Source organism: Callithrix jacchus, chromosome 16 (assembly GCF_049354715.1).
Source record: "Callithrix jacchus isolate 240 chromosome 16, calJac240_pri, whole genome shotgun sequence".
NCBI classification, from domain to species: domain Eukaryota; kingdom Metazoa; phylum Chordata; class Mammalia; order Primates; family Cebidae; genus Callithrix; species Callithrix jacchus.
The window spans coordinates 33380624-33401759 of record NC_133517.1 but is presented as its reverse complement, the minus strand read 5'-3'; the positions used below and the strand labels follow the sequence as shown (position 1 = coordinate 33401759).

Here is a 21136-nt window from a genome sequence, read left to right as displayed (position 1 = left end):
CTACAGTTGACTTTTTTTTTTCCTGGTAGTTTAAACGAGAATTTCTTGTTCTTTTTTTTTATTTTTTAAATTTTATTTATTCATTTGTTTGTATTTTTTAAAGACGGGGTTTCACCATGTTGGTCAGGCTGCTCTTGAACTCCCGATCTCAGGTGATCCACCCGCCTTGGCCTCCAAAGTGCTTGGATTACAGGCGTGAGCCACCATGCCCGGCCTCTTTTTTTTTTTTAAAGTTATGACTTTAATTTATAATAGATGTTCCCTTAACTTTTCATATCCTTAATACGTTAAATAAGTGTTATGTAGAGCATATATACATTTTTGGGTTTGAGAACTCTTGAGTATAAGCATAGAAAATATTTGTGAGAGATATTTATCTATTGTATTCTTTTACTGTAGCTTTGTCCAGACACAGAGACAAGGCTCAATGCTGCTTATTCGTTTGGAACAACCTATCAACAAAATGTAAGTCTGAACTATATTAGTCTATATTTTAGCTTTATTTTTCAAAATATCACATCAACAGTAATTGGAATAATACTTAAATTTTTGAGATTGGAAATGTTTTAATAGTAATGAATAATTTCACTAATTAATATAATTTTTTATCTTGGTACAGAAAAGCTTAAGTGGCATAAACAGAGCATCTTGTTATCTATGGTTTTTTGTTTTGTTTTGTTTTTTGAGACAGTGTCACTCTGTTACCCAGGCTGGAGTGCGGTGGTGAGATTGGCTCATACTGCAAACTCTGCCTCCTGGGTTCAAGCAATTCTCGTGCATCAACCACCCAAATAGCTGGAACTATAGACGTGCACCACCACACCTGGCTAATTCTTGTGTTTTTCATAGAGACAGGGTTTTGCCATGTTGACCAGGCTGGTCTCAAACTCCTGTCCTCAAGTGAGCCAGCAGCCTCGGCCTCCCAAAGTGCTGGGATTACAGGCGTGAGCCACTACACCCAGCCCTGTTGTTGTTTTTAAAATAAATGTTATTGTGCGTCTAACATAGGCCAGGAAGATCAACACCTATGCAATGCCTGTCTCTGTATGCTCAGCATTTTATCATTATTATTATAAAATAACTATGTGAGATACATAATATCTGTGCTTCACAGATGAGGAAATAATGCCAAATAATTAGGTAATTTACTCAAAGTCTTGTGTCACATAAACTGTGGAACCAATGTTCCATCAGGTTTAAAAAGCATTTTAATTTCTCAAGTAGTTCATAGCCTAGTGGGCAGAACAGTTATATAGACAAAGAATTGCAAAGAATGTGGTAAGTGTCATTCTATAGGTATGTACAAGGTACTGATTTCTGGGGAACTATAGAAAGGCTTCACAAAGTAAGTGATATTGGGCTTATATAATGAATATGAGTTTGCCAGGAGAACACAGTGGAGAAGGAAATGTCAGACAGAAAGACATAGAATAGCATTTGCAATGACAGAGAGACATAGAATAGCATGCCATATTCAGAAACTGCAAGTAGGTTAGTATGAATGGACCACCACAGACTGATAGGGAGTAATGAGAGATAAGCCTGGCTTGGTTAATGGAAGCCAGATCATAGACATCATTGTACATCAGGAGAAAAAAATGGGACTTTATCCCACAGGACGGTAGTTTTAAGCCTTTTCATGGATGTACACTTATTGAGAATGAAGGCATACCTTCTTCATCCAAGTTGAGGCTCAAGAACAAAGCAGTTCTTTACTGTTGGTGTTTTTGGTTCTTATAAAATAATCGTATTTACGGTATTCATGCTTTGGAAGCCAAATGGAAATGCATATAGACAAGGTAGTGTAAAGATATTTTGCAAAACTAGAAAAACACTCTGAAGATGATAAATGTGCTTGCTAATTTTCAATTGTGATCTTTTATCTTTTTATTTTACTTTTTAGTACTTTAAGTTGCTGTTTTATATGCTTTTATTTCTAATCTTACTTTTCAGTGTGAGATTCCCATCTCTAAGATCTTAACTGACTTTCCCACTCCTATATTTTATGATGTATACCTTGAATATACTGTTGAAAATCAACATCAATATATTTTGGCTGTGCCTGTGTTAAACCTAAATCTTCAGCACAATAAGATGTTTGTGAACCAAGGTAAGACATCCATACATAACCACTCTTTCCCTGAGCAGAAATAAATCAATAAGTTAACCCACATGATAATTTAATAAACCACTGATTATAAGAAAGGTCATGAATCCTCTTTCATATGGTTCCATACAGCATGCCAAAAATAAAGCAATAAATTGCTGGTGGATTTAGAAATTTTTACTAATTTTATTGCCAGACATATTGTTAAGAAATTATACTATTGCTAAGGGTATATCCTGAGAAACATTAGTAGAACCGTAAATTGGGACTTTTTCTTCAAGCTGTCCTGAATATACTTTTTTGGACAAATTAGTTTCTTTTGTTGTTATTCATGTTATAAAATCCTGCATTTTCAGGTAATTTGCGGGAAAAGCCTTCCAAATTTATGAAAAGTTTAAACAATCAGAAGACATTCAAGTCCAAGATGTGGTGGCTCACACCTGTCATCCCATTACTTTGGGAGGCCAAGGCGGGAAAATTGCTTGAGCCTAGGAGTTCAAGACCAACCCAGGCAACATAATGAAAACCTGTTGCTAAAAAAAAATAGCTTGGTGTGGTGGCATCCGTTTGTAGTCCCAGCTACTCTGGAGGCTGAGTTGGGAGGATCACTTGAGCCCAGGAGATTGAGAATGCAGTGAGCCATGATCATGTTCCTGCGCTACAGCCTGGTCAACAGAGTGAGACCCTATCTAAAAAAAACAAAAGAAGACATTCACATGAGTTAAGAGAAGGCCATTGTCAGGTGTTTCTTATACCAATAGCTTCTTGCAGCCATTCTAACTAAAAACAGTAATTTTATGTTTTAAATTTGTTCAGTAAACTTTTTTCTTTTTATAATAAAAGACAGCAACTCTGGCAAGTGGCTTCTGACTCGGCGCATTTTCTTAGTGGATGCAGTAAGTGGACGAGAAAATGACTTAGGAAGTCAGCCAAGAGTAATTCGAGTGGCCACCCAGATATCACTGAGGTAAATAAATGTCTAACAACATTATTTTTGGGAAAACGTCATAATGGAAGTGTTTGCCAGTCGTTAGTAGATGAAAACATTAAGGATGACTGAGTTGGAACAATTGGTCAGGTTATTTTAGGTATATGTGTAGATTGGCATAGACCAGTAAAAGTAAATAGCCAAGGGGAAAACTGTAACAGAAGAGTGTGAGGAGTTAGGTAAAATTCATATTCTAGGTCCCACGTAGACCTGCTGAATTAGAATGGATTGCAAATAGCTAAATAAATACCAGTGAGCTGAAACTGGTGTTTTAGAAAGAGCCTGCCAGATGGTTGTTAATTTTTAGGACTCCCCTTTCCTCATTTCTTTCAGTGGCGTTTGTTCTAGGTTTACCCAGAATAATTATGAACACCTCCTTCTTCCTAGGATAACCTATGATCCTACCTTAGGAGAGTACCATACCACTTATATTTTTCTGTCTTTTCCAGTGTGAGATCTCTAAAATCTTAGTAACTTTCCCACCCTAATGTTTTAGGTTGTGTTCCTTGAATACAGTGATGAAAATCAACACCATCATCTCTCAGTAGTTTGGTACTTTGAAGTACTTCAGTCTACTTTTATTTCAGTTATTGCATTTTGATTTTCATAATCTTATGAGAGAGACAGTACAGAAACTTTGTTATATATCATGCTGAAATCCAAATGTCCTGTGTTTTCACCATTTCTTCAATCTGCTAATATGGTATTCCTGATAAAAATGAAAATGAACTTAGTCAGACTTGATGTGTTCTTGATGAAACCATGCTGGCCCCTAGTGACTCGCACTTTCCTTTTTGAATTCGTGAACTGTACAGTACTAATACATTTAATTTGGTAAAATGAACCTCACTTTGTGTCATCCATATTATAGCTGATACTTTTTTTTAATTTAAAAAATTTATTTATTTATCTTGAGACAGAGTTTTGCTGTGTTGCCCAGACTGGCCTTGAACTCCTGGGCTCAAGCAATCTTCCCACCTTGGTCTCCCAAAGCGCTGAGATTATAGGCATGAGCCATTGCACCTGGCTTAACACATGTTATTTTGTTAAGAATTCATCTTTCTCTTTTGAAAATCAAGATTTTATCTGCCTTTCTTCAGGCTTCATGTATTGATTATTCCTCAAAGATAATTTATAGCAGTTCAATGATTTCATTTGTAAACTTCATAGGACTTAGATTGAGCTTCTAATTTCTCTCAGATGGTACATTTTTGGTTTTTTTTCTTACATAATCAGATGGTATATTTTAAGTTTTGACCACTCAAGGTAGCTTGTGCTGTCATAATTAGCTTATGTGTAACCTTCCTTGGTCCTTGTTAACTGGTTGGTTCTGAGATCATCAGACAATTCATAATAATTCAGAAGAAATGGTAAGTTAAATGTATGTTTAAGGGCCTGGATAAATGTATGTTTAAGGGCCTGGATTACTGTAAATGTATTTTCTTTTAAATAGCATCCGTCTGGTACCCAACACAATAAATGGAAATATCTACCCTCCCTTAATCACCATTGCCTATAGTGACATTGATATCAAAGATGACAACAGCCAGTCTGTAAAGGTGAGTTCCTGACTAATCAGTGCCTTCATATGTGTAAATACAGTATAATACTGATTCAGTTTGCATTTTGGTCAAAAGAGAGTCTTTTTCTAAGTTCTAAATAAACCTTTCTCTACTTATAGTCAAGTCTTAATTATTTTTTACCCATAATGGTTAAGAGGTGCATTTCTTATGGATCCTGAGTATAAAAAAGGAAGAATGGATTATGGTTTTCGGTAGAAGTCTCACCAGCAGTTGAGTGTCCTTGTTAGGGATTCTGGCATGTGCTGTGATGTGCAAAGTCTGCTCCTATTCTTTTTGCCACCTTGCTTTTGTTAAGATTTTGTGGGCTGGGCATGTTGGCTAATGCCTGTAATCCCAGTCCTTGGGGAGGCCGAGGCAAGCAGATCATGAGGTCAGAAGTTCAAGACCTGCCTGACCAACATGGTGAAACCCTGTCTCTACTAATAATACAAAAATTAACCAGGCATGTTGGTACATGCCTGTAATCCCAGCTACTCAGGAGGCTGAGGCAGGAGGATCACTTGAACCTGGGAGGCAGAGGTTGCAGTGAGTTGAGATCGTGCCTCTACACTCAGCCTGGGTGACAGAGTGAGACTCTTGTCTCAAAAAAAAAAAAGATTTTGTGTCTTTGCCCAAGTAAGCCAGGAACTCAGACTTTACAGTGGGAGTATGTGTGCTCATCAATCTATGACCCACTTGATAGAAACACGCTTCAACAGGCAAAAAGAGATGCTATTTATCAGCTTTATAGCTAATATTGCTAACATGAACTAGAGGATGTAGTTTGGACCTGAAGCCACATAAGTTTTCTGCTACTTCCCCAACTAAATTAAACTTAACCACAGGACAGAAGGCCTCTTATGCTTGGGAGGGCCTATATATATGGAAGCGAGACCTCTTAGACTGCAGTGCAGAGAATGAGCCTAGAGAAGTTGAGCCACACATACTCAGTTCCTCTTCTTAGCTTCTCCAGTAAGACAAAGCATCCTTGCTTTGAGGAGGCATAAATGAGAGAGGGATAGAGGTTAAAAAAAAAAAAACAGCGGTAATTCTTCTATACTTTTTCCTCCTAGAAATTAAATGGATATTCCCTTCCTTCTCTAAAAACATGAGAAGTGGAGCATAAGCATTTCTTACCTCCAAACTCTGTAAGAGCTTTGAATTTCTACTATTTTACTTCTGAATTTTAATATTCTAGTTTGTTCAGCCTGTGCTTTTGGCCTCTGTGTTGTGCTGGTACTTGTGCTCCAGTGCTATTGGATTATAACTTTAATTAAGCAAAAAATACGGCCGGGTACAATGGCTAACGCCTGTAATCCCAGCACTTTGGGAGGCCGAGGCAGGCGGATCACCTGAAGTTGGGAGTTCAAGACCAGCCTGACTAACATGGAGAAACCCCGTCTCTATTTTTTAAAAAGCGTTAAAAAAAATTAAGCAAAAATACACATGTAGTATAACTTTTAAAGATTTTCCATCCTCATTTGTATTACCTAATCCAATGCTAAAATTAGTTTCCATTGACTGAGCTTGTATACACTGTAATGAGAGGAGAAGAAAATCTAGAAACATGCTTGGTAACAATAAAAGTCTGCCTGGTTTAAAACTTCCTAGAGTGATATTATGGGTAATCAAGAATATATTGATTTTCAGCCTGACCAACATACTGAAACCCCATGTCTACTAAAATACAAAATTAGCCAGGCATGGTGGTAGAAGTCCATAATTCCAGCTACTTGGGAGTCTGAGGCAGAATTGCTTGAACTGAGGAGGCAGAGGTTACAGTAAGCCAAGAGTGTGCCATTGCATTCCAGCCTAGGCAACAGGAACGAAACTTCATCCCCTGCCAAAAATGAAAAGGAATATATTTATTTTAATGTAAAACACTTGTAAGTCTTTCCTTTAAATACTGTTTTTGTCCAAAATAATTCTAAACTAAGCCTTGATAAATTGAAAAATAACAAATAGAAAAAAGTTAAGTCTGCCGGGCATGGTGGCTCATGTTTGTAATCACAGCACTTTGGGAGGCCAAGGCAAGCAGATCAGTTGAGGTCAGGAGTTAGAGACTTGCCTGGCCAACATGGTGAAACCCTGTCTCTACTAAAAATATAACAACAAAAAAATTAGCTAGGCATGGTGGTGGGTATCTATAATCTCAATTACTTGGGAGGCTAAGGCAGGAGAATCACTTGAACCTGGGAGGTAAAGATTGCAGTGAACCAAGATCACACCACTGCATTCCAGAGTGAGACTCCATCTCAAAAAAAAAAAAAAAAAAGAAAAAAAATAGTTAAGTCATGAAAACTACATTGATGAAGTCTACCTCAAATTGTTCTAATTATAAGACATAGATTTCTTTCATCACTTCTTAATTTCTCATGGCAGCTGTTGTAAAATTTTACATCAGTTGTAAACATCCAGCTATGTCTCTGCTCTTTAACTGGTCTTGACCAGATCAAGACTATCTAATACAAATTCCTTAAGATTTCCTCTTTAATATTTCAGAATCTCTGTTTCATTGCCCTTCCCATTTCTTGTTCCTTTTTTCTGAGAAAGAAGGTCCCCTCCTGTCTTCCTAAACTAATCTTCTGTCTAACCTCATTTACAGTACCTTTTCCTATAACCTGTTTTATCCCCAATGTCTTTTTGTTCAGCCAGCCTCTCTACAAGTCCCTTTCCTTTGCTTATAAAGACTCTCAGATTGCCTTATCTTAAAAAAAAAAAAAAACTAAACCAACCAACCAACCAACCAAACATTTTACTCAGTTCTGCCAGCTGCCCAGGTTGATATTTATTTCTCCATCATTTCCCAACCATTTACTCTTTCATCATTTGCAGTCTGGCTCTTGCCATTTTACTTCTTAGAAAACCTCTTTCATGAAAGTCAGCAATGATTTCCACATATAGTGGCTTTATTTCTTTACCTTGACATTTATACAACATTTGACACAGTACTCAACCTCCTCCTCCTTGAAACTCCCTATTCTGTGACCATGGTAAGACTTAGGTATCTTCCTCTCCTACCCATCACAGTCCTCTTCTCTGACCCTTTACTAGGTTCTTCTTTCTCTTAGTCTGATTGTCTCAGTGTATGGTATCTTTAAGAATTTTGTTCATACCTTTGATGAATTTGCATAGGGTATGGTTGTTTAGCCAGTTGCTAAATTCTTGATGTACAAGTTTCATCAAATTCCTCAGTTACAGAAATCTATTGGAAATTGAAATACGATTAGTTTGACTTAAACTTTTGTGCATGAATCTAACTTATCTCCTAATGAGCTCCTTTATAATGTGTATGAAAGAGATATTTAAAGCAGCACAAAAATAATTCTCAAAAGCATATGTATTTACGTGTAAGTAAAGGTCAACTCTAGTAATATTGATAGTTAAAAACTATAGTGTTTATGATAAAACTCAGCTACAAATGTATTTTTATAATATTAAGTTTGTATTATATAATTTCAGTATAGCTAATTTGTTTTGTTTTAAATATCAGGTTTCTTTCTCAGTCACCTATGAAATGGATCATGGAGAAGCAGATATCCAGACAGATGTAAGTTTATTTTAACCTATTAAAATATATACAGTATATTTTATAATTAAATAAGATATGCAGGAAAGTTGCTAGAACAAAATTTGCCAGATATTCTTCCTCCATCCTCCCCTAATGTTAGCATCTTACATAACCTTACTTAGTACAGTGGTCATAATCTGGAAATTAATATTGATATACTCCTATTAACTAATCTACATACTTTTTAAATTTCACTATTGAATTTTTTTCTGTTTCAGGACCCAATCTAGAGTCACACATTGCTTTTAGCTGTCATATCTCCTTAGTGTTTTTCAATGTGTAACAGATTCTTACCTTTTTTTGTCCTTCATGACCCTAGCACTTTTGAAGAGCACTGGTCCATTGTTTTAGCCTTCAGTTTGGTTTGTCTGGTATTTTCCCATGATCAAATTGAGTTCGTATAGTTTTAGCAAAGATGCCACCAAAGTGATACGGTGCCTTCTCAGTGCATCATATCGGGAGGCACATGATGTCAGCATGTCTTCTTATTGATGATGTTAACTTTAATCATATGGCTAAGATGGTGTCTGCAGAGTTCTCCACTGCATTTTTCCATTTGTAATTAATAAGTATCTTGGCCGGGCATGGTGGCTTATGCCTGTAATCCCAGCACTGTGGGAAGCTGAGGCAGATGGATCACCTGAGGTCAGGAGTTCGAGACCAGCCTGGCCAACATGGTGAAACCCTGTCTCTACTGAAAATATAAAAAATTAACTGGGCATGGTGGTGGGTGCCTGTAATCCCAGCTACTTGGGAGGCTAAGGCAGGAGAATCACTTGAACCCAGGAGGTGGAGGTTGCAGTGAGCCAAGGTCATGCCATTGCATTTCAGCTTCGGCAACAAGAGCAAAACTCTGTCTCAGATAGGTAGGTAGATAGATAGATAGATAGATAGATAGATAGATAGATAGATCTCATGGGGGAGAATCTTTGAAATTATGCAAACATTCTGCTTCTTATTATTATTTTGCCCTCTAATTTTATTAAATAGCATCCATTGGTGTTTCTTGCTTGCAGAAAGTTTCACTGTGATATTTACCTCATGGTGATTTTCTGTTTCCCTAATTACTTTTTTATTTATTTAATTTGAAAATTTACTGTGAGGAGAAACTCTCCCTTTGCTCACATTACTTATTCAATTATTTATTTTTAAATCACTGTGAACTCATATTTGTTTTGTTTTAGTAATTATATTATAGTTTATTTTCTTGTTCAAATTGTCCCAGATTTGTCCTTTAGAAGTTTCTCCACCTTGACTCCTGTGTCCTTTCAACATGTCCCTCCCTCACTGTTTTTTTTGAGCACTTCTTTCTGTTCACAGTGTTTTTGAACACTGATGAGAGAAATTACATAAATTCTAAATTGTTCTTTTGTTTTTTAGATTGCTTTGGGTGTGTTGGGTGGGCTAGCTGTTTTAGCATCTCTTTTGAAGACAGCAGGATGGAAGAGGCGCATTGGGAGTCCCATGATTGATTTACAGGTAAAATCTCAGGAATTTTTTAAGAATATTTTAATCTTTTGACTATTCTGGATCCTTCTCATAAGACACGGCTAGAGAATGAATTTTTCTGAGGCATGTAATTAGGATCTAAGTATTGCTGGGTCATATGGTATATGCATACCTCATGTTCTTCCATCATACTGTCTGCCAGTCTATATTCCTGCCTGCGGTGCTCTTCTTACTTCTGCGCATGCTTGGCAACACTTGATATTTTTGCAACCTTTCCATTTTTTGCCAATCTTGTGACAAATAGTCGTATGTCATTGTTGATTTCATTATCATTTCTCTGATTACTCTTCATATACATTTTAATAGTTTGGATTTCTCCTGTGAACTGCCTGTATCCCTTACCCATTTCTCTATTATGTTTCCAGTTTTTCTTGTTTATTCAAAGGATTTTTTAATATTTTCTAAATAGTAACTGCTTTTTGGTTTCTGCTGTTGAAATATGTGACCCATCTGTTATTTTTATCCATGTGGTCCTTTGTTTAACAGAAATCCTCAGTTTTTTTGTTGTTTTGTTTTGTTTTTGTTTTTTTGAGACAGATTCTTACTCTGTTGCCCAGGCTGTACTACAGTGGCACGATCTTGGTTCACTGCAGCCTCCGCCTCCCAGGTTCAAGTGATTCTCCCGCCTCAGCCTCCTGAGTAGCTGGGATTACAGGCGCATACCACCACGCCTGGCTAATTTATGTATTTTTAGTAGATACGGGGTTTCACAACGTTGATCAGGCTGGTCTCAACCTGCTGACCTCGTGATCTGCCTGCCTCGGCCTCCCAAAGTGCTGGGATTACAGGCATGAGCCGCCATGCCTGGCCAGAAACTTAGTTTTGATATCATCATATCTGAATATATTTTCATGTTATGGTATGTGTTTTTAGGATTTTTTTCTATGTCAAGATCACAAAGATAGTCCACATTTTATTCTATTAACTTTATACTTTCACTTCATGTTTAACCTTTTATTTTTATCAAACATTTAAAAAATATTTACCATGTACTGGGTACTTTTTAAAGCTGTATGTATATAATTTATGTATATATCTTTACGTATATGATACAACTTAATCCTCACAATAGCTCTTTGAAGTTAGATATTATTATTATTAGTCACATTTTACACATGATGAAATAGAGGCAAAGGTTAAATTTTCTACTCACTTGATTTTTACTACAACTCAGTAATAGGTATTTCCATTTTGTTGATGAAGAACATGAGAAAGGCTACATGGTAACTTTAACCAAAGTATCTTTCTGATTCCAAAGCCAGTGAGCTAAGGAATTGGCAGGAGGACTTGATTTGCTACTTGTGATAGTCCAGAAAGGCTTTCCATTGAAGTGAAATTTAAGAGGGGTTATCTATTCATTCCACAGTAGTCACTGAGGCTCCACTGTGGAAGTGTCTGGCACTCTACCAGGCACTGGAGGATGTGATAGTGAGTGAAGACAGCCATAGTCTGTGCTCTCAGAGATCATGAGAGCTTGCCAGACAGAGGAAGAATATTTGGTAAAACAATGCCCATTTTCTACAAAGTATTCAAGATGAAATGGAATGGTTGATTGTTAACCACACAGCTGGAACTGGCAGATGAAAAGTTAATTTTGGCTCATATTCTGAAAGACCTTGTGGATCAGCAATTTATACGGCAGTGAGGAGTTATTCATTTTTAACAAGAGGAGTGACACAATCCAATTTACATTTTAGAAAACTAACTCTGGTGGTAGTGTGGAGAGATTAGAGTGGAGGATTCCCAACTAACAGAAAACTAGGAAGCAGTTCAACTTTCTTAGATAGTGAAAGATGAGAAGAGTTGAAAAAAGAGGCTACCAGGAATGGACAGAAAGATAAGGAACAAAAAGGTAGCAAGGAGGAGGATGCAGGTGTTCTTTATAGCTTGATTATATGTGGATATGTGAAACAAGACTTCAGAAATGGAGTGGATGATGTATAAAAGCGGTAGTGTTACTAAAGGGGTTATATATATTGAGTCTTAAACAGCTGTAATTCTTTTTTCTTTTTTAATTGCAGACAGTTATGAAATTCTTGGTGTACTATGCTGGCTATCTGGCCAATGTTTTCTTTATCATCACAGTGGGAACAGGTCTTTATTGGCTTATTTTCTTCAAAGTGAGTGAGTTTCTGAATTTACCCCAACTGCCAATGTCTGAATAATTGAAAAGCTTTCCTTTTAAGGAATTATTTTTATTTGGGAGAATTTTTGATCAATAGTATTAAGACAGGTGCCCAACTCCCCATTCCTTGAGTGTGCTGAGCTTATCGGTTATATCACTATCATCCTCTTTTATGCTTTCTTTGGTCTATCAATTGTGCTTAGTAAAAACCTTGTTCAATTGAGAGACTTGGCTGGGAGGATACTGTGAGTCCAGAATCAAGTCCAGCCCGGGCAACATACTGAGACCCTCCTCTCCAAAAACAACAATAACAAAATAACAAAAACTTTGTGTGATTGTATTTAATCAAGTAATTTTTATTATAGGCACAAAAGTCTGTCTCTGTTTTGCTCCCAATGCCAGTTCAGGAAGAACGTTTTGTCACTTATGTTGGATGTGCCTTTGCTCTGAAGGTAAGTTTTACTAAATTTAAAAGGCCTGCTAATGAACTAGTAAGTCTTTAAAGTTAAAATGCTTTCAAAATCTTTGGTGTGAAATTCACTTTGGTTTTGAAAGAAAGCCTTCATCATTTTATGTGGTAAATTTACTTTTATTTATAGTAGATACTCAGTCTGAAAATCTGCCTTAAATATTTTTTTCAAAGAAGCCGTACATCTATTTGGATTAACATGAGTTGTGACTAATTTGATAAAATGATATTTTAATATATAACTTTCTTTAAAGTCTGATGATACATTGACAATGGGACAAAATGTCTTCAGGCATGAATTTTGTCTTCACTAATCAAGGTTAAAAGGTACCACTCTGAATAAAGTGTTGAGATCTTAAAAATTGTTTTGTATGTCTCCATATTCCTTTGCTTGTTTCTTCCTATGGCCCCCACGTCCCCAACTCAGTGTTCTCTGTCAATGTAGGTGAAGTTCTTTATGTGCCTTTTGGTAGTCCTTATCCCATTGTACCGTGAATATTAAATGTCTGCTTTTTCCACTGACCGGGAGCTTATCTAAGTGATGTATCCCATACTTAGATTTTTATCCTTTATTTGATCAATAATGCAGAAACTAGAAAAAATGCCTCGGTTTAAACATACTGCTTCTGTAGATGAGGAAGATGTGTTTCAACAACACATTCTTTAAAAATCAGAAACCTTAATAGCAGAAATAGAAAGAAAAAGACAGCAAGAGCATTCAAAAACTTTAGGAAAACCTATAGTTGGAAATATATTTACTTATAAAGAAGTCAGCTGGTCTATACAACAAAGTGTGCTTCTAGAACCTTTGGGTAAGGGTCAATTATACAAGCTCCTATGTGAGGAAGAGGTAAAAAAGTCTCCTCTTTTCATATTTTCTGTTTTAAAGAAAGAAATAAAAAGGGAGCCGGGCATGGTGGCGTGCGCCTGTAGTCCCAGCTATTCGGGAGGCTGAGGCTGGAGGATCTCTTGAGTCCAGGAGTTCTGGGCTATAGTGCACTATGCCGATTGGTGTCCACACTAAGTTCGGCATCAATATGGTGACCTCCTGGGAGCGGGGGACCACCAGGTTGCCTAAGGAGGGGTGAACCGGCCCAGGTCAGAAACGGAGCAGGTCAAAACTCCTGTGCTGATCAGTAGTGGGATCGTGCCTTTGAATAGCCACTACACTCCAGCCTGGGCAACATAGTGAGACTTCGTCTCTATTTAAAAAAAAAAAAAAGAAAAAGGTAAGGTAAATTAATATATATATGAAAATTTTATAAATTTGGTGATTCCAGGTTATCTGATGAGCTTCTAATGATTCCCTAGTGGTACTATAACTTTATGTGAATTCACTCACAAAAGTTTATGTTCTTGTAATAACAGTATGTTTCTTAAAGAATCAATATTGGTTTCATAAGCAGGCTTAATGCTGATACTTTCTTAGGTGTTTTATTATATGTCATTCTCAGGCACTACAATTTTTGCATACGCTCATATCCCAGATTACAATAGATATATTCTTTATTGATTGGGAGCGACCTAAAGGAAAGGTTCTTAAAGCTGTTGAAGGTAACTGAAATAAACATTTGTACCAAAATTCTTTTGCTACCATTGCAGAGCAAAGGAGGTAAAACTCTTTTACTCATTTTATTTCACTGACCAGGTGAGGGTGGTGTACGAAGTGCCACTGTTCCTGTAAGCATATGGAGAACATATTTTGTAGCAAATGAATGGAATGAAATTCAGACTGTGAGAAAAATTAATTCACTCTTTCAAGTATTTATTGTCCTCTTCTTTTTGGAGGTATGAACTGTTTGATGTGATTGTATGGAACTTACATGTACCTTAGAAATATTAAACTAATATAATTCCAACTAAGTTTTCATGACAGTGGAAGATTTTTCTAAAGGTTGAAAGACTGTGGTGAGGCCATTAAAAAGACGTGACTTCAAAAAAATTGTGGTAAAATAAATTACATAATTTACCGTCATAAGTATTTTTAAGGGTAGAGTTTAATAGTGTTAAGTACATTCACATTGTCATGCAAAATCATCACCACCATTCATCTCTAGAACTCGTGGCAAAACTGAAACTCTGTACCTCTTAAACAACTTTGTATCAATTCCCTAACTTCTGGCAAACACTATACTATAATACTCCCTGTGTGTTTGACTGCTCTAGGTGAAAGGAGTAGCTTTAAAACCAATGGTTTGTATCAGAATCTGTTGGGGAGCTTTCATAAAATACCTATGCTTAGGCTTACCCTTAGAGACTATGTTCGATATAGTAGCTTTGAGGTAACCCCAGGTATCTGTATTTTGAAAAAGCTCCCTACCCCATGATCCATATTCTCCCCTGCATTAGAATCACTATTATAGGCCAGGCGCTGTGGCTCACACCTATAATCTCAGCACTTTGGGAGGCCAAGACGGGCGGATCACAAGGTCAAGAGATCGAGACCATCCTGACTAACATGGTGAAACCCCATCTCTACTAAAAATACAAAAAAAAAAAAAAAAAAAAAAAAATTAGCTGGGCACGGTGGCACATGCCTGTAATCCCAGCTACTTTGGAGGCTGAGGCAGGAGAATCGCTTGAACCTGGGAGGCGGAGGTTGCAGTGAGCCGGGGTTGCGCCATTGCACTCCAGCCTGGACCACAGAGTGAGACATGGTCTCAAAAAAAAAAAAAAAAGAATCACGATTGTAAATTTGATATTTTTCAACAAATTTTTATTGAACACTTACTATAGACTATGTTCCTTGCTAAGAGCTGGGGCTACGACTGAACACGACACAACATATTTGTGATATATTTGCAGTTATTTCATGGATTTGGTTGGAATTATTAAAGGAAGTATTCACTACTAAGTATGAGACTGAACCTGGAAACCGTTTATATAGGAATAGGTTTTCTCAGGAATTATCTGCTTAATTAAGGTTGAATATACATTATTAACTTTCAGCTCTGTCTGTCAGCCTTCCCTTTTTTTTCTTTCTTCATTCTCTTTCCCCTTTCCTTTTTTAAAACTAGTAGAAGAATGTTTGTGTCCCTAGGGCTTTTAAATGATAAAAGCAATACTTGCAAAATTTACTTGAAGTCGCATTTTGGTTTTTTCTTTTGTTTTTTTTTTTAAGTGGATAGATAAAAATTATATATGTTCATAAACACAGTGTTTTGATACATGTATTCATTGTGGAATGGCCAAATTAAGCTAGTTTATCTGTTACCTCACATACTTCTTTTTTCTTGTACTAAAGTTTGTGTGTGTGTGTGTGTGTGTGTGTGTGTAAGAGTGTTTCCTCAACTTTAAAAGGTGTTACATGAAAATGTTTTATAGTCAAGTAAGTTTGGAAAATATTGGATTCAATATAATAATGTAGCTACTTTTTACTGTAAAACTTCTCAGAGCCTTTATTCTACAAGGTGGGAGGCATGGTGGTGAGTGTAATAGATGGACCAACTGTATTTAAACATGGATTCCTTTTTCAGAGAACTTACGTCCTTTAGAAGACATTTTGTAGTATACTGTTTTAAAGTATAAAAGTGTTTAGTACAGTGCCTAGCACATGTTAAATACTCATGAAATACTAGTTGTTGATTTCATACATTGTAGTTTACTGATGAAAGTTTTATCCTTTTAACTAAATTTTTAGTTTTGTCAATGTGTATGACAGTAAGATTATATTTGACCCTTAGTTGTATTGAGAAGAATACCAAATGAACTAAATATTGTGTAATAAATACTTTGTAGTTTTTTTTAAATTTATTTTTATTTATTTATTTATTTAAAGATGGGGTTTCACCATGATGGCCCGGCTGGTCTTGAACTCCTGACCTCAGGTGATCCACCCACCTTGGCCTCCCAAAGTGCTAGGATTATAGGCGTGAGCCACCACATCTGGCCAATACTTTGTAGTTAAAATACTGAATAATAATTATTTTTATCTAGATCTTCTACTATTTATCAAACTTGGATATTTTAGTTTTTCAAGGTGAGCAGTAGGGAGTGGTTTTCCATTTTCAGTCTAGAGTGTATAAATTTGTACATGTGTGTATAAATTATTATTTTTTCTTTTTACTCGAGGTTGTGGGATTCAAGAACTTAGCATTAATGGACTCATCTTCTAGTCTTTCTAGAAGCCCACCTAGCTACATAGCTCCTTACAGCCGCATTTTGAGATATGCAGTGTCTGCTGCTCTTTGGCTAGCCATTGGAATTATACAGGTAATAGAGATTATACTTCTAAGTAACATTGGTTCTTTATTAACTCTGCCTACTTACTGGTTATTATCAAATATTGACCACATCCTGATTTCTGTAGCAGAAAGAAGGTGACAAGAACAATAGCTAATAGTCAGTTCTTTTTTTTCCCCCTCCAGAACAGAGTCTCACCCAGGCTGGAGTGCAATGGCATGATCTTGGCTCACTGCAGCCTCTGCTTCCCATGTTCAGGCAATTCTTCTGCCTCAGCCTCCTAAGTAGTTGAGACTACAGGTGTCCACCACCATGCCCAGATAATTTTTTTGTATTTTTAGTAGAGATGAAGTTTCACCATGTTGGCCAGGCTATTCTTGAACTCCTGACCTCAGGTGATCCACCCTCCTTGCCCTCTCAAAAGTGCTGGGATTACAGGTATGAGCCACTGCACTCAGCCAGTAGTCAGTTCTTATATTGTATTAGGCACTGTATTAAGTAGTCACAGTTGATCCATCATTTCTTGGCCTTTTAGCTAAGAGGTCCTTGAACAACATGGGCTTGAACTGTTTGACTGAACTCATTGAGAATAGAAAATACAGTGTTCACAGAATGCAAATTCTGCATCTGTAGAGGGTCAACTTTCTGTATACATGGGTTCTAGCAGGACTGACTGTGGGACTTGAGTATGGGTGTCTTTTGGTGTACTTGGGGGATCTGGAATCAATCCCGACATACTAAGGGACAATTGTAATTTCATTATACCTAATAATGTTTTAATATTTTATTATAGCTCTCAGAGCTAGACTCTGTTATTATCCTTATTTTATAGATGAGGAAACTGAGACACAGGAAGGTTAAAAAATTGCCTAAAGTCATGCACCTTGTAAGTGGCAGAACTGGAATTTGAACTCAGGCAACATGATTTCAGAGTTCGCGTTCTTGTCGATAGTGAGGCTCTTAAGGGCCTTTGAGAGTCTGCAGCTTTATAGTCATAGGACAGACTCCTTGTTTAGTTTATATGTAAATACAGGGACAGATAAGCTACCCTAAATATGTTCTTTTCTTTTGAAACATAACTTATCATTTACATTTATTTATATATCATGAATCTCACTCAAATTGCTTGTACCCCTTGGGGAGTTTTTCTTGAAATATTTATTGAAATGACTAAAACTAAAAATAAGTCTTTTTAGCCTCAGGTCCCATGGATCTAGCAGAGGCTATAAAGAAAAAGAAGAGGAAAGGAAGAAAAGAAAAAGAAAGAAGCAGCAGCAGCAAGCATCTAACTTTCAGACACTCATAAACAGAAAGACTCCTGTTTGCTTAAAAATTTCCTTAACTTTTATAATCAGCACTTGAAGATAGGACCTCCAGAGAAACCAGTTTTAACTTCCTATAGCTGGCTACTAGCTATCTACCTAAAATAGCCTATTTTTAAGGATCTTTTGAGATTTTTGTTTTTTTTTTTAGAGACAGTCTTCCCCTGTCTCCCATTCTGGACTGCAGTGGTGCCATCATAGCTCACTGCAGCCTCAACCTCCTGGGCTCAAGCAATCTTTCTGCCTCAGCCTTCTGAGTAGCTGTGACTATAGGCACATGCCACCACACCCAGCAGCTTTTTTGTTGTTGAGACAGAGTTTCACTCTTGTCACCCAGGCTGGAGTGCAATGGCACAATCTTGGGTCACTGCAGCCTCTGCCTCCCAAATTTAAGTGATTCTCCTGCCTCGGCCTCCTGAGAAGCTGGGATTACAGGCACCCACCACCACACCTAGCTACTTTTTATATTTTTAGTAGAGACAGGGTTTCACCATGTTGGCCAGGCTGGTCTCAAACTCCTGGACTCAAGTTCTCCTCCCACCTTGGCCTCCCAAAGTGCCAGGATTACAGGTGTGAGCCACCATGCCCAGCTGATCTTTTGGGATTGAGATATTTTTAAGAGCGCTTATTCTTAGAGAATTAGGTCCAGTTGGTGGTATTCATTAATCTGAGGATTAACTTTTTATTTTTATTTTTTAATTTTTATTTATTTATTTATTTTTAGAGATGGGGTCCCGCTATGTTGCCCAGACTGGAGTGCAGTGGCTATTCACAGGCACAATCCCACTACTGATCAGCACCAGAGTTTTGACCTGCTCTGTTTCCAACCTGGGCTGGTTCACTCCTCCTTAGGCAACCTGGTGGTTCCCCGCTCCTAGGAGGTCACCATATTAATACCGAACTTAGTGTGGACACTCAATCGGCATAGCGCACTACAGCCCAGAACCCTTGGGCTCAAGCGATCCTCCCACCTCAGCCTCCCAAGTAGCTGGGACTACAGGCACGCCCTGCTGCGCCAGGCAGGATTAACTTTTTAAATGTATACTTATTTTAAATTGATGATACTTATTTAAACTTGAAACTACAGAGATAGAATTAGTGAAAGATAGCTGACAACCAGAAAGGAAGACAAACATATTAGAATTTGAAACAAAATGGAATCAAGAGTATAGGGTTTGACATTTATTATCAATGTAATGGTAAGGAAATATTTTGTACAATATACCAATATATTTTGTGAGTATATCAGACTCGTCTAGATGTAGAGAGTCTAAAGCAGTATCGTCTGAAGCTTTTCATATTTGGTTCAATATAACACAACCAAAAACAAAGTAAGAGTGGCTGAAATCAAAGAGAACCTTGTCTTTCCCATGAAGAAGAAGAACAGAGGTCAAAAGTACAGGGCTGGAGTGGAATGGTGGCTTAGTGCTACTGTCAGGACCCCAAAGCTTGTCCTTCTGCCTGGCCACAAGCGACTTCCATCTCCACAGTCCCTTCATGGTCCATAATGGCCAATGAGTTACAGGAGGGAATTAGGGTGGGTGAGCTCACCTTCTCTTCAAGAGCCTTTTCAGAAGTACCTTTCAACATTAAGTTCTTGGCTAGAACTTAATTGCATGGCCGCACCTAGCTGCATTAGAATCTTTCAGCTGGGCAGCAGTATATACTGCTTGAGGGAGGGATCTGTTACTAAGGAGAAAGGATTGTTGGGACAGCACCTAGCAATCTCAGACACCACCAGCTAACTTCATTCTTTGCTTCTCACTTTTCCATCAGCTAGATAATAAAGCATTTCTCCTCACTGTAATCTAAAATGATCAGTGTTTACATATTTGTCAAGAATCCTTAAGGGTTCCTTTAACAACCTGTTACAGTTTTAGAAATTTTTTAGGTCGGGCGTGGTGGCTTGTGCTTGTAAACTCAGGACTTTTGGAAGCCGAGGTGGGCGGATCATGAGGTCAGGAGATCGAGACCATCCTGACCAACATGGTGAAACCCTGTCTCTACCAAAAATACAAAAATTAGCTGGGTGTGGTAGTGCATGCCTGTAACCCCAGCTACTCGGGAGGCTGAGGCAGGAGAATCGCTTGAACCCGGGAAGCGGAGGTTGCAGTGAGCTGAGATCACACCACTGCACTCCAGCCTGGGTGTCAGAGTGAGACCCTGTCTCAAAAAATAATGAAATAAAATGAATGAATGAATAAATAAATAAATTTGTCTAAACTGTTCTTCATTCTAATAATGCCAGGTTTCATTGTTCACTCCTTTTATTTCCTTAAACACAGCCTCTTCAGCTTTTAAGTGGTTATCTTTTATTTTTTAAACCTTGAGCATTGCTGTTTTTCACATCCTTTAAAGAGATTTAAAATGTATAGAGAGAGTATGTAGGAAAACCTTCTCAGCAGTCAGCTGCTGTAGATTCATTTACCTATTCATTCACATATTTGAGTATGTCTTAAGTACTGGAGCTCATGGATATGTTTTTATAGGAACAAGTGACAGATTGTGCCAAGTGCTGTGAAGAGGATCAGCAGGGACATGAGATAGAGAATAAATAGAAAAGAGGGGAGTGGAGGGTAGGAACAGGGGACAGTGGGGACAGCTTTAAATAGGGGAGTTAGGAAATTTTGTATTTTTCTGAAACATATCTAAAAAGATTTACCATGTGAAATTTTTATTTATAAAATTTCTGTTTCTAATATTAAATCTAAGAAAACACTGGAAACCATTCCATGTGAGTTTTTAATACATTGTAGTCAGAATACTAGATATATGCTTTTCATGTGCATATGCTGTTCTGTCAGAGAAAATTAATTTGAAAAGTAAAGAATTGTCTCATGTCTTGGCATTTAGATGAGCAAAATTGCAAAACCAAACATAAATCTGACCATTGATGAATTCGTTTATCCTACGTTTTAAAAAGACTTTTTCTTTCTTCCCACATGTTTGTCATAGCTTGTTTTAATGACACAGAAAAGTTTTCAAAACTCAAAATAGGCTCCCTCAATGACTCAACACAATTCTAAAATCCTCCTCCCTTTGACAGAAGAGTCAGAAATGAAAAGTAGGATTTTATCCCTTAGGAACTGTTAAAGGCCACTGTGCTCTTGGTTGGAACTTTTTTTTTCTTAAGATATTACACTGTGGCTGTAAAAGAAAATTAAAATCCTAAAAGCTAATAAGCATAAACTTGGCTTAATGTTTCAGATCATGTTCTTTGCTGTCTTTTATGAGAGATTTATAGAAGATAAAATTCGACAGTTCGTTGATTTATGCTCTATGAGTAATGTAAGTATTTTCT

General features: G+C 37.2%; 1 protein-coding gene across 26 annotated transcripts in view; it reads left to right on the top strand.

Moving 5' to 3' along the window:
- The window catches only part of TMEM67 (transmembrane protein 67), an 88132-nt gene that overhangs the window by 28109 nt on the left and 38887 nt on the right, over positions 1-21136 (top strand). For all 26 annotated transcript variants that reach the window (XR_001907616.4, XR_614516.4, XR_013527903.1 and 23 more), the window contains 12 exons: positions 400-465; positions 1954-2110; positions 2951-3074; positions 4549-4654; positions 8151-8207; positions 9609-9707; positions 11759-11857; positions 12228-12314; positions 13786-13885; positions 13980-14119; positions 16403-16543; positions 21043-21123. Coding sequence is in view for 23 of the 26 variants with exons in the window: in XM_078352690.1 (XP_078208816.1) it covers positions 400-465; positions 1954-2110; positions 2951-3074; positions 4549-4654; positions 8151-8207; positions 9609-9707; positions 11759-11857; positions 12228-12314; positions 13786-13885; positions 13980-14119; positions 16403-16543; positions 21043-21123 (1257 nt within the window). In the remaining 3 variants the exon portion in view is untranslated. The remainder of the gene's footprint in view (positions 1-399; positions 466-1953; positions 2111-2950; positions 3075-4548; positions 4655-8150; positions 8208-9608; positions 9708-11758; positions 11858-12227; positions 12315-13785; positions 13886-13979; positions 14120-16402; positions 16544-21042; positions 21124-21136) is intronic.